Raw genomic sequence first — 13292 nt, forward strand, 5'->3', positions numbered from 1 at the left:
GTCAACCGGTGTCGTCTGATCAAGAAAACACGCTATCAACTGCCCCGTTAAAATTTTGCGCTAGTCACTATGTTGAGAGGAGCGCTCAGCGTACACGTATAAGCGGCTGCAGCCACACTCCGCATTCCCCTTAACTTTGAATTTCACGCGCAGAAGAGTGTAACAAGATCTCGGCGCCGGTCTGCTTTTGAGGACCACGTTCGCCCGGAACACGAAGAAGACACCAAAACACGGCATTTATTTCCCTGGGAAGCCTTTACACAGGTTAGTAGAGACTCTCGCATCGCTCTAGAGCCATCCCAGAGGCAAAGTAGACCGGCCCGGTTTTTTCGTTCCCTTGCGGGCAGCAGCAGTCAAACTTGTTTTCGGGCTCGCTGCTAAAACCGCCGCGCATAATTACGACGTACGTTCATGCACGCAGCGATGGAAGTTCGCATCATTTCGAGGGTGCTGGTGGTCATCGCCCTGCTGGACCGCTACTTAGCATCAAGTGCAGATGTCTCGGCCTGTTTGGACGCTCGGAACCACAAGAGCGAGCCTGGCCCGGAATCCAACCTCTACGGGCACGTAAGTTCGTAGCTTAGGAGCTAACGGGTTACAACGCGCTTTGATCTCAACCGAGCGCGCGAAGGGCGCTCGAGTCACGTGCCCTGGCTGCCGAAGAGCGCGCGCGGCCCCGAACGCCCGCGTATGACCGACAGCGCGCGCGTTTAAAATACAGCGAGGGACCGGCTGATTATGGCCTGCGCATGTACGTTTATGTGCGGTTCTTAGTAAACTCGGCACGTATAGCAGAGGAAACAGACATTCCGCGAGAGGTTTCTTTTAAAAAAACGCCAGGCCTGCGCTGAAACCGCAGCACAGTCACAGCGAAAGCTGGAAGAGCGGCGTTTCTAGAGCCCGTTAAGCTCTCTTGGGGCTACAATACAAGTACACTAGAAAGGTACCCACTACGCCATAAATCACAATTTTTAATAAGTTCGGAAGCACCTACTAAGCCATTATTCGTCATTCTGCGGAGAGCGAGGCACCAGCTACACGTCTGTAAGGCATTATGTCCACTTTGTTGACGCGACGACTGATGACGATGAAGAATTATGGCTCAGCCCTTTGTAATGGGTTGGAATCTTTAAACGGCCCACCAGTTATGTAATTTGCATTAGGTGACGCCCGGTCGCTATTTCCCTCTCCCGTCATGCTGTATAACATACGTTGACGTGGAAGAGAGACGGAGGGGGAGGGGGGCGAAGAACATTACTGAGACCCCGAGGAAATGGATCATGCGCTTATGGGCTTCCTTGGCAACCAATACAAGTGCACTTGCGAGGAACCCACTACGCTATAAATCATTGTAATTTTTGAGAAGCAGGGCAGCAGGCACTGTGCCATTTTTCGTCATTCTACGGAGAGCCGTGGTATCTGCTAAACGCATGTAAGGCATTATGCGCACTTTGTTGATGCTGTGCCTGATGAAGATGAAGAATTATGGCAGAGCCCTTTCTAATGGGTTCGAAGCATTGAACAACCTACTCATTGCGCAATTCGCATTGTGTGACGCCTCGTTACAGAATTCGCGTTGTGCGACGCTTGGTGCTTATTTTACTCTTCTACCACGCTATATTGCATATGCTAATGTGGTTCCTTCCCGACATGAAGCCTGTATAGGACCTTTTTGCAAAGCAGTTTCAAGCACCGGCATGGCTCAGAGGTTGAATACTGGGCTCCCACGCAAAGGGCCCAGGTTCGAACCTCGTTCCATCCTGGAATTTTTTCTTATTTCGTTTTTTTTTCTTATTTCGAGCGATACTGGTTACGGACACCGGCGGCGGCGGCGGCGGCGGCGGCGGACAACTACGGCGCCAAAAACGGCCGGTGAAATGATCTCATAACAGCTTTCGCTGTAAAACTGCTTTACTTGCATCATCATTCGTGAACACTCAGTGCGCCCGGCCTGGAGCCAGGGCTGGGCAGGTGCATTTAAATTGTGGAGCTGTACGATACAAGATACTACCGCATTGATTGTATCCGATACGATACTTGCCAATTGTATCTTAAAATAATTCGATACATTTGAAGGAAAGGAGATTATTTCTAAGGGCTCGTTTTATCTTTGTTAGACACAATAATAATGAGAACTAACAGACAATAACGCAAAGGAAAGTATAGGGGGTGTGATCTGTAGTAGTTAGAATATAAATGTGAAGAAAGTAAAGTGGACGAAAAGATGACTGGCCGCCGGCAGGGACCGAACCTGCGACCTTCGAATAACGCGTCCGATGCTCTACCACTGAGCTACGGCGGCGGTCATCCTCCCGTCCACTTTGTGGGGTATATATGTCGATACATTTGGAAATTTGCAATAATAGATCCATATTATGTAGCAGCAAGCGCCTATGCGCAAAAATGCCTGCTTGAAAATTGCTTGAAAGTGACCGATTTCGTTTTATTTGAACGAAATGTGTGTTAGTACCTAGAAAGTTTTCTTTCATTAGATCAGTTTCGTACATCATTTTCATTACGAAACAACTTATTGGGGTTTGTTTTAGCTGTTTAAGCTTTTTATACACTTTGCTGAAAGCGGTTCTTTGTCATTTTTGTAATTGATGGGAGTCGCTTTTCAGCTTGCCGAACAGCTACCGGTTGGTAATCTAATCAGGAGAACTTTAACAAGAAGCCTTCGCAAGATGGCGCAAATACCCGTGTGCAGTTTTACCTTGTCCACAAAAGACGGTTTAAGCAGTACAGGATGACCGGACAGGTGTACAGCAGCAACAACGCTGGTAGCGGCATTTTTTATGACGCGTCGTGTAAATGTAGATGACAAAACTGCAAGGAATTTTCATATTTCACTTAGCTGCTGGCGTAAAGCGTTCGTTAGCGACATACTAACGTGCAATCTTTTAACAATATTTCTTCTACGAGAGAACATGTGCAGCCCAGAAACGTCTCAGACGTATTGTATAGTTGCACAAAGCGTCGCAGGACAGCGCCGCTATTTGCGCTATGGCCACTGATAGCTCTGTTACCTGGCGATTAGTAATAGGAAAGAAATTTACGGAGGCCAAAGAAAGGAAAACAAATATGAGTAAAATAAAAGGGCGGTTCCGTATCAAACATTCCCAGTAAATAAGTATAAAAACACGATTCACGCGGTACGTCTAATAGGTATGGCAATTAAGCATGAAGTATCGTCAACTTACCTGTTAATGCAAGAAGGAAAGAAGATTACTTTTAAGGGCTCGTTTTCTTTGTTAGGCACAATATTAATGAGAACTAACAGACAGTAATGCCAAGGAACGTATAGGGGGTGTTGTTTGTAATAATTGGGATATAAATGTGAAGAAAGTAAAGTGGACGAAAAGATAACCTGCCGCCGGCAGGGACCGAACCTGCGACCTTCGAATAACGCGTCCGATGCTCTACCTCTGAGCTACGGCGGCGGTCATCCTCCCGTCCACTTTATAGGGTATATATGTGCACTTAAACCTAGGACTGTTAGTCAGCGCCGATCGCAGCCATGGCGGCGAGTGTGGAACACTCTTTTTCTGTCTGTTGGCGTCACGTAGTACGTGATCTTTTTACGAGCTGGCAGCTGACCAATAATCCCTCGCATACTACCTGAAGGCATCAAGTCTGCCAGAACGAAACCCTCGATATGAATGAAGGAAACAAGATTACTTTTAAGGGCTCGTTTTCTTTGTTAGACACAATATTAATGAGAACTAACAGACAATAATGCCAAGGAAAGTATAGGGGGTGTTATTTGTAATAATTGGGATATAAATGTGAAGAAAGTAAAGTGGACGAAAAGATAACCTGCTAATGCAAGGTAATAGAAAATTCAGTGCCTAGGGAAAATGGCTTGAAACGGCTCGTTGGCACGCTCATGAGGAAAATGGAGCGTTTGATACAGCAATGTTTCTCGAATGGCCTTTCTAACATCTTTGAGATTTCCCCTAAAATTTGCCATAATTTGTAGTGCAAACTAAATTTCGCTATTTTACCAAGCGGTAAGCCGAATTTTTGGTATTGTATACTCAAGACACGCCCACATAGTTATATACAGTATTCGTTTTCAAAATCGCATTGGCAGAACCGTAAACTTAAGTGAAAAAACAAACAAAAAAAAAACTTGGAGGATGCTTGAGTTTTGCTCTCGAGAGTCTAGTCGGGCCCCGTTCGCATCGCCTTCTCAATCTGTAGCCTGGCTTCGCTTTTCCGTGGACACCTCAACCGTGCTGTGCGCCTAGCATTGGATGTTTCAAATTATTCTAGAACGCCTACGTACTGCAAGTACAGTTGCGAAGTGTCCACTATGCCATAGTTATTCCTTTTGCGAACTGGCGAAGTACCCATTACGCGTCCGTAAGGTGCCGCGCGCACCTGCTGCACACTTTGTTAATAATGTTACTGATAATGACGATTAATTGCGCCTGAACGCTTTGTAATTAACGCTTTTTAATGGGTGGACACCATCCACTCGTTGCGCAATTCTAATTTTTTTGACGCTTGGTGCGACTCCACGCTTCTGCCACGCAATATTACATGCGTTATTGACACTCCTCTCACTGCATGACATTCGTATATAGGTTTTTCCATACCGTTTCCGATGCGGGTTTCCGGAACTGGCGTCGCTTTGTGGTAGAACACCTGCTTGCCACGCAGAATGCCTGGGTTCGATTCTCACTCGAAGCTAAGGTTTTTATTATTTATTTATTTATTTGCACCTATCTCGAATTTTCGCTCACGGACAACGCTGATTTTTCGCTCACAACCAACGACGCCGACGCCGGAATTTATGCGAAACGAGCTCTTTAATGCTATATCGCGTTAATATAAATGTGCAAACAGCAGTAGAAATAACGCAGACGGGTAAAAGTAAGAATAAAGCAGAGATCTTATTTTGGTAGCGCGTTACAAAATACTTATTGCACTGACCAGACTGGAGAATGCAGTATACAAATACCATGGTAATGTATGGGATGGAAAAAGGCAGCTAAGAAAGCACTTATGCTAAAAATCAAATTAGGATTTCAGAAACTCTTTGAATGAAGATAGCAGGAAGAAAAAGATACGGTACGCCAATATATCTTCTGTTCGGTAAACGCTTGCTATATTATATCCAGCCTCGGTACCGGTGGTGCTACAGTTTTAGAATCTTATTTGCATATAAGTGAATGTCATCGCGTGTAAGCCATACTTACATTTGCGAGATCCTTCAAATCGGTGATGTTCGAAAGCCACGAGACGCAAAGCAAGCCAATTCTTGCATAGGCGTGCGCAAAAAATGAAAATGAAGCGATCTTCACACAACAGACTGCCTTTGGTCCTCAACTTTCCGGGGGTAAAAATGGGTAGTAAACAGCTCTTGGAGTGCAACATCAGTGGTCCTCGGCTGTCATTATTGTCAAAAACCTGCATGGTCATAACACCTTGTACTTTAAAGAATGACGGGACAGTTACGACTGAGCAAAGGTATGGAGCCGACTTGGTGCCCCCCCTTGCGACCCCCTCGTGCGCACGCCTATGCATTCTTGCACGCTTCACATTTCTTAACGAAGCACCACGCAAGGAAATCTTCAATAACGACACTATAGCGGCATCGTGATAGAAGCCGCACGCAATGGATTACGCGGCGCAGGACCGTGACTAGGGAGTTTTAGGGGCCCCGAAAGTTTGGGGCCCCAAAGCCATTTGCGGGTGATCGCTTTGGGTCCAGCAGGAGTCTGCGGCGCTTTGGACACACCCCTCCCCACCTCCACTATTCTAGGTCACTCTATATAGTCTTGGCCAAGAGCCGTCGCTTCAGTGGGCGCCGTCACGTTTGTTTGACGCAAAGCCTTTGGGGCTCCCGCAAAATTCGAGAAATAGCGCCCCCAACGCAAAACCCAAAGGCTGTCTGGGTCTTGCGCATGCGCAGTGGCCTCGGCGCTATTTCTTTGGGCCCCCTATTCGAAAGCTACCTATGAGCAAGTGTCATCGCACTGACACAACTAAAAACGCGGGCTGGGCGTAGACGTCTGCGCGCTTGTTTCTGTCGAGACTGCGCGAGCGATGCCACGTGACTCTGCTCCACCAATAGGTGGGTGGTGGTAGTGGTTCTGAGGAAGGAAGATAAAGGCGCTTATTTCTGCTACCCAATAGGGACGAGCAGACCTGATCACCGGCCCGCACTGCAGGACTCTGGCGGAAAGACAAGATTATGCCACTGCCCTTAGTTTTATTCAGGTGGCTTAGTAGCACCAGTACCAGCTTAGTAGCACCGTACCAACGATTATTGCTGCGCATGTTAGTGTTGCGATAGCAGTATACACGATACATTATTTATAGTATCGAAAATACAGATACTGATACGCCTATTGCGAGACGTATCGCGATACCGATAAAAGATACTCAAAGAGTATCCAAGATAGTATCTAATATACTTGTATCTTCGATACTACCCAGCATTGCCTGGAGCATCGTTTTACTCAATTATCGCCGCACTTGGACGTCCTGCTGCTCACCAGCGCGATTAGTCGAAGAATACGTGAATCAAAACATTGTACTAGTGATTTCATTTATTTTACCCTCAACCGCACAAAGCTTTACAGAAGGGAGTGGGGCACATAAAATAACAAACAAAAGTGAACTCAGAATAACATCAAATTAATAACAACTACAATACTTACCAGGGTACGATGTTAGGCTGATACAACTGAATTCAAATTCAGGTGCGATGAGAAATAAAGAGCATACAAAAACAAATAAAAATTGTAGAATGTACACTTTACGCGTCAAGCAGGTGTCTGCCTAAAAATGTGCTGTAGCCTAAACATTGCTTGCCCTTACTGTTGCCACGTACGCACTGCTTCATCTGAGCGAATGTGTACTCTGCACGGAAGAGGCCATGGAGAGGAAGAAAATTCCAAGTTATGACCCTTTCTTAGTCAGATTATTTCGAAAATCCCGCCAGTCCACCATTCAGGCAAAAAGTCGTTTGATAGCAGTGACCATGCTGTTGCCCCTAATTGCAAATAGACAAGGTGCGCGCCACGAGAAAACAACTCGGTACAAGAAGCGTTGGAAAACAATTTTGCGCTTACCTGACAGTAAAAAAGTCTGCGTTTTGTTGAGGGTATAAGTGCCCTATTCGTAAATAAAAATATTTGTTTTCTCAATTTTTCCGAGTTTGGGAATATATGGGTTAAGAGCACCAGATGGTCAAAATTTCCGGAGCCCTCCACTACGGCGTCCCTCATATATCATATCGTGGTTTCCGGGGCGTGAAACTCCAGCAAATATTGTAATACATGAATAACCGGGCTAGGCTGGCTGTTCTCCGACCCTCGTCTTGTTGTTCCTTCGCTGGCCAAGCGCGAGGACCTAAGCTCCGTTGCCGCTGTCTATCATTACACTCGGCCATGAATGCGAGAGCTGCCGAAATTGCCTCTGGAGGGCGGCCTTGGCTGCTGAAGGTCGGTTGGTCACGGCCACGCTGCGACTTGGTTTGGTGATCTGCCAGAATTAAGCGTCTCTGATGGGCGACATTGGCTACATCACGGGCGTCGGTATCGGCCACGCGGCGACTTCATGCGGGGCTGTCAAACACGCACGTGGGGGCCGGCATTGGCTGTGTCGCGGAGGGCGGACGCGGCATGCCCGGAGGAGGGTGCCGGAACAGCATCCGTGGAGGCACCGAAGTTACATGGCTTCTAGATGCTTAATTTTCCAACTCTTTAGGGAAGTCGGATACATCCGCATCATTGTAAACACTGGGAGAACGGTCAGGCCGTTCGTCAGTAAAATGACTTTCAAGGTGAAATCCTCAGATGCCTCATCAAAAGGAAAATTGACCGTCGGTGCGGCGTCAACACGAGTGTTGCAAAAAATCATAATCGCGTGATGATGTCACGATGACGTCACAGATCGCCAAATTTGTGACGCCATCATGACGCCACTATGACGTCGCCACATGACATCGTGACCCGCCACGGCGATCTAGTGGTTATGGTGCTCGAGCTCGACTGCTGACCCGCAGGTTGTGGGATCGAGTCATCCCGGCCGCGGCGGCCGCATTTTCGATGGAGGCGAAAACGCTTGAGCCCTGTGTATTTAGATTTAGGTGCAAGTTATAGAACCCCAGGTGGTCGAAATTTCCGGAGCCCTCCGCTACGGCGTCCCTCATAATCACATGAGGTTTTGGGACGGTAAACCCCAATAATTACATGACATCGTCGCTTGGTCAAAGGTGGACCGATCACGGAGGCAATGCAGAACCAAGTAAGGTACAGAAAGCTTTCAACGCCTCCGATCCTGAAGGCAGCGGCGTAGGCAGAAACTTTTAAATGCGGAGGATTTCTTATCGCACCTGCGGCGTCGGCGGCGCCGTCCACACCCCCACTGCGCATGCTCGGCTCGTCTCGTGCCGGCAGCAGGCCTCTCCTCGAGTCGTCTTAGTCGAATGCATAATATACCCTGATGTCGTCACGTGATGGTGATGTTTCATTCTTAACCGAATAGCCAGGAACGTTCTTCCGAATCTATACAACAGTGACTACAGGCACTGACGTCATTATGGGACGTGATTGAGGTCTCCATAAAGAGGGACGATACCCCATCTGTTACGCTCGAGGTTTCCCGTGTGACGTAGAAAGAAAACTATCATCATCATGAACTAGTACGCGCTCTCTTCGTCCTCTTCTGCTTCGCTCCCAAAACACGTGCGCCGATTTGTCCGGCGTGGGATGCAATAACTCTGATGGGCGAGAGAACGAGTGCAGAGGGAGAGAGTGAGAGAGAAAGAAATGAAGACGCCCTTTTCTGTTTGGCCTCGAGTCCTTCCTTGACGGTTACGAGTCTTTTTTGCATTTCAGTGAGTATGTACCAACTAGCCCAACAAGTTTCACTAAGAGATAGAAAGAAAGAGAAAGACAGAAATAGAAAGAAAGGAAATAAAGAAAAGGATAAAAGGCGAGAGAACGAGTACAGAGAGAGAGAGAAAGAGATAGAAAGAAATAGGCACAAAAAAGAGATAGAAAAAAGAAAAAGCAAGCATAGACATGTATAGTATAGCATAGCATAGCATAGAATAGTATGGCATAGTATAGTATAGCATAGCATAGTATATAGTATAGTAGAGTATAGTATAGTATAGTATAGTATAGTACAGTATAGCAAGGTGTGGGAAAGAGAGAGCTGAGAGGATAAAAGCCTAGGCAAGCCAGGACTGACTAGGCGCCCTCCAGCTCTACTGTGAGCCAGCCTCGCACGACTTAGTGCAAGCTTCGCTAATTTTTACATATGCGTGTTTGTAGAACCTATACACCCGTCCATGTATTTACCAGCCCGAGGACGTCGTACATTAATTAGTACAAAAATGCGGATGTCTCTCGAGCTTGCAAGAATCATCCTGTGGTGGCATGACACGTCTGGATCGAAATTGGGCAAGTTATCGAACATCCTTAGCCGATTGAGGTGGTATATAGTAACGCTATGAAAAGTAAAATAGTAATAAGACAGGACGAAGAATGCACTGGCTCTCGCAGAGCAAGAGCCATTTCCGGTGTGAAGTTCTTTACAAAATATGTTAGTGGTATTCCTACATTGCTACAAAATTGTCGAAAACGCGGTCGTCTAAAAAAACAAACAGCCTTAGTAAGGTTTGCTGAAAACGGCGCCACATATTCTTTTTTGTTATTACTCGTCACCAAGTGCGTCATCAACACAGATCAGATTTCTCGGTGTTGATTTTTCTTTCTTTCGTTCGTTTATTTATTTATTACTTTTTTTCTATGAGAAGAGGACATCGGCGTGGTGATTGCTGATAGTTGCTAAGCGTTTGTAATCTGCGAGTCTAAATAAAAAGGAAATAAAGAAAAACACGATATACAGCGAATAATATGCGAGCACTAGTATACGGATTGAAATGTTAAAGCGCCACGCCGTACACTTTCCCATGCAGCCTACCTTTCAGCTATTCTAATAACGTTCCAGTCGCGTTGCTAATAACTTTTGAAGGGAGCACCTATACAGAATTATGCAGTAGTTCGTGCAAAAGGAAAATGATAAACGTGTCTTGTGTTAGGCGAAGTATACTCAATACCAAACACGCTAAGTATATATTCCTTTCACTCAAGGATTTCTGGGGGGAAAATCTTCCCCCAGCCTTTCCATCCTTAGATAAAAAGGGGTAAGGGCGGGGATTTAAGGGTTCTCTCAATCGCAATTCTTATATCATGTATCCGTGAAACATTATCTAGCAGTTCTGCGTAGTTGTGTTCAATGTAGGGCTGTAGGACATCAACCTCGTTTTTCGCGGTTGTTTTGCAAACTGCACCAGCTTTCCAGGTTATCGTAACGAAACGTCTGCTATTCTATGCGACCTGGCCTAGATTCTCCAGATATAAGGCATAATCGCACACGGTTTTGCACGCATCGAGCCAACCGCTGGCGTAATATTTTGCAAAAAGCAGCAACTACTCTAACTCAACTCTAAGAAGATGCCGCAGGGGCGTCTGTTTCTGCCGGCGTTTGGTGTGTGCTCGATCTAACGGGGCGTTTCGACCTCAGCGGCCGCCATGGTGGGCGCAGTCATGGCTGCTTCAGAGGTACATTTCAGAGATACAAAACACAAATAGAACGACGGAAGTTAGAACGTAAAAGTGCAAAAACTGATGCATACGACCAACCATTCTCCTTAGGAGAGCTGCAGGCAGCACTACGTTGCTGCAACAAATCTGCCCTAGGTTCCGACTGTGTAATATATGAAATGTTGAAAAATTTACCGCACGAAACACAAGAAATCTTCATTTGTCTCTACAACGCTGTATGGTTTTCCGGCGAGATCCCTTCTGTCTGGAAGGAGGCTATTATAATTCTAATCCTAAAACAGGGCAAGCATCCATCTTCTAGTTATACAGGCTTATAGCCCTAACAAGCTATCTCTGTAAAGTATTCGGAAAGATGATAACCCGCTGGTTGCTACTTTTCCTCGACTCAAACAGTACTTGCCCCATGCCAGTTCGGGTTTCGAGAGGGTCGATCCACCACTGACTATATGATACGTATCGAGGCGCAAATACGGGACGCTTTTGTCCACAAGCAGTCTTTTCTTTCTGTATTCCTCGATAGGCCTACGCGCTTAGAGAGTATATATTCCTTTTCACTCAAGGAGTACTCTGAAAACATGCTAGGATGGCATGCAAGGGGCTGGCATTTAAGGGTTCTCTCAATCGCAATTCTTCTATCATGCATTATTCTGCATCCGTGAAACATTACCCAACGGTTCTGCATATCGTGTTCAATGTAGGACTGCAGTATTCCATCTTTGTTTTTTTGCCGTTTGGTTTACGAACTATATACACCAGCTGCCCAGGTTATCGTAACGAAATGTCTGCTCTTCTATGCGACCTGGCCTAGAATATCTAGATATAGGGCATAATCGCGCACGGGTTTTGCATGTATCTAACACACAGCTGGTCTGCAGAAAATAGGCGCTTATCCTTGGCACCATGCTTCAAAATGTGTTGCTTGCGAAGCCGACTGCCCATATCAGTTGCCATTATGCATGCGGCCATTTGTGTGCATGCGGTCAGGCCATTTAAGGCCGCAGCTCTTCCGGTAGCTCTTCCAGGTGTTGCGAGGTCAGGGAAAATAGAGATGATCAGCAAAAGGTGCACACTTCGAACCGCCATCGCTGTCGGGGATAATTTAAATACCTAGCCAAAAACACATGCAATGTAAACACCGCGGCTTTAATCCTTCGTGATCGTCCTTCACGCTTTTCATGCCCTTCCCCTCCCCCCTCTACACACGTACATATGCACACACCTTTTTTTGTTTTCTATGTACGTTAGCATGTTTTCCACAATAAATGATTAGTTGATAGGCTCTTGTGCTATTTTGTAAATGTGTCGTGCGACAACCTTAAACAAAGAGATAGCGCATATATATTCTAGCTGTTTGTGCAACGTACTCGATGATCCCTTCGAATAGGTCGATTACATTGATGACGACGGTTATTGTATCGAGAATAATCAAGTGACCTTTGTTTAGTTGTTCTCATTACACAGTGTAACAGGAGGCCTCCTGTTACACTGTGCGATTAGAACAACTAAACAAAGGTCGCACCGGTGCGTATTAGTCCGCTCAGAAAACAACATAGCAAAAGAGCCGTTGAAGTCGCTGCCGGGCGAACCTGTACGAGAGACTAGGTGTTTTGACTATGCAGCGTTGCGCTCCAATACGTAGTTGTCTGACTGATGGTATATTGTAAATATTGCCTAACATCGGTAACGCTCGATTACCTTTATTACTAGCTTTGATACTGCGTAGCTCCGTTGAAGCAGCGTTTCGAAAGTATACACGAGTTGTGTTAATTTGAAAACGCATATGAGATCTGGAAGGCGACTGTAACAGGTACGAACGTCAGGTTTGCTGCCCTATATACTCTGGTGAGTGGAGAAAACATTGATGAAAACGACACGCAGGAAAGAAGGGGAGAGAGGGGGTGCGAGAATCGTCGTTGAGCTTCTGACTTGAGCGATAGGAGATTCAGTAGCACCTTGACCGTTTTCTGTTGTGACGCCTCTATCGGCCGGCACTCTATATATATGCAGCACAGTTTGCTCCGACAGCGGTCGGCAGTCGAAAAGTGATGTGCAGTCGAGCGATTGTCTGTGTGTGTTGTATTGAGAGCAGCGACGTAGAATCCGTGTAGACCTTTTCAAAGGATAGAGAAAAAAAGAAAACGCCGCCATGTTGGGCTGCGCGCAGGAGTACAATGGCTGACGTCACAGCCTCGGCAGTGCATTTTTGGGGGATCACGCCTATTTAGCGCAGCCCAGACATGATTATGGCGGCGCCCAGGGAGCAGTCTGTGAAAGGTCTATATCTCAGCCCCGCACCATGGATATCACTGTCGGCTATTCTGATATGCGGAAAGCATGTGGTGTTTACGTGGGAAGCAGCGCACTGTTCAACTTTACTGAGTATGTGGTGTAATCATTTTACGTACGCGTCCGGCAGTATCGTTCACATTGTCTAAACTTCGCCAATACGGCATTTAAGGTGTGTGAGATATAATTGTGATGATACTTTTGTAACACCAATGGGCTGCGCTTCGTTTCCACTATACTTTCACTTGTTTGGGATTCGTGGAACGTAAAGGTTATCGCCACTCCAGATACGCAGGTGCACAATTGGCAGCAAACCGCACCGATGGCCTTGAAAGGACAATTTTCATTGCAGCGAAATGCTGCTGTTAGTACGCGGACGTGTGTCCAAAGTACTGTATACGGACGACTTTATAC

The 13292-nt window shown here is 46.3% G+C and overlaps 1 protein-coding gene across 1 annotated transcript in view; it reads left to right on the forward strand.

Moving 5' to 3' along the window:
* The window catches only part of LOC119387781 (folate receptor gamma), a 26110-nt gene continuing 12818 nt past the window's right edge, over window positions 1-13292 (forward strand). The window contains exons 1-2 of the mRNA XM_037655293.2: window positions 1-264; window positions 422-567. Coding sequence (XP_037511221.1) covers window positions 424-567 — 144 coding nt within the window. The 5' untranslated portion in view covers window positions 1-264; window positions 422-423. The remainder of the gene's footprint in view (window positions 265-421; window positions 568-13292) is intronic.

Source organism: Rhipicephalus sanguineus, chromosome 3 (assembly GCF_013339695.2).
Source record: "Rhipicephalus sanguineus isolate Rsan-2018 chromosome 3, BIME_Rsan_1.4, whole genome shotgun sequence".
In the NCBI taxonomy this organism is placed as follows: Eukaryota; Metazoa; Arthropoda; class Arachnida; order Ixodida; family Ixodidae; genus Rhipicephalus; species Rhipicephalus sanguineus.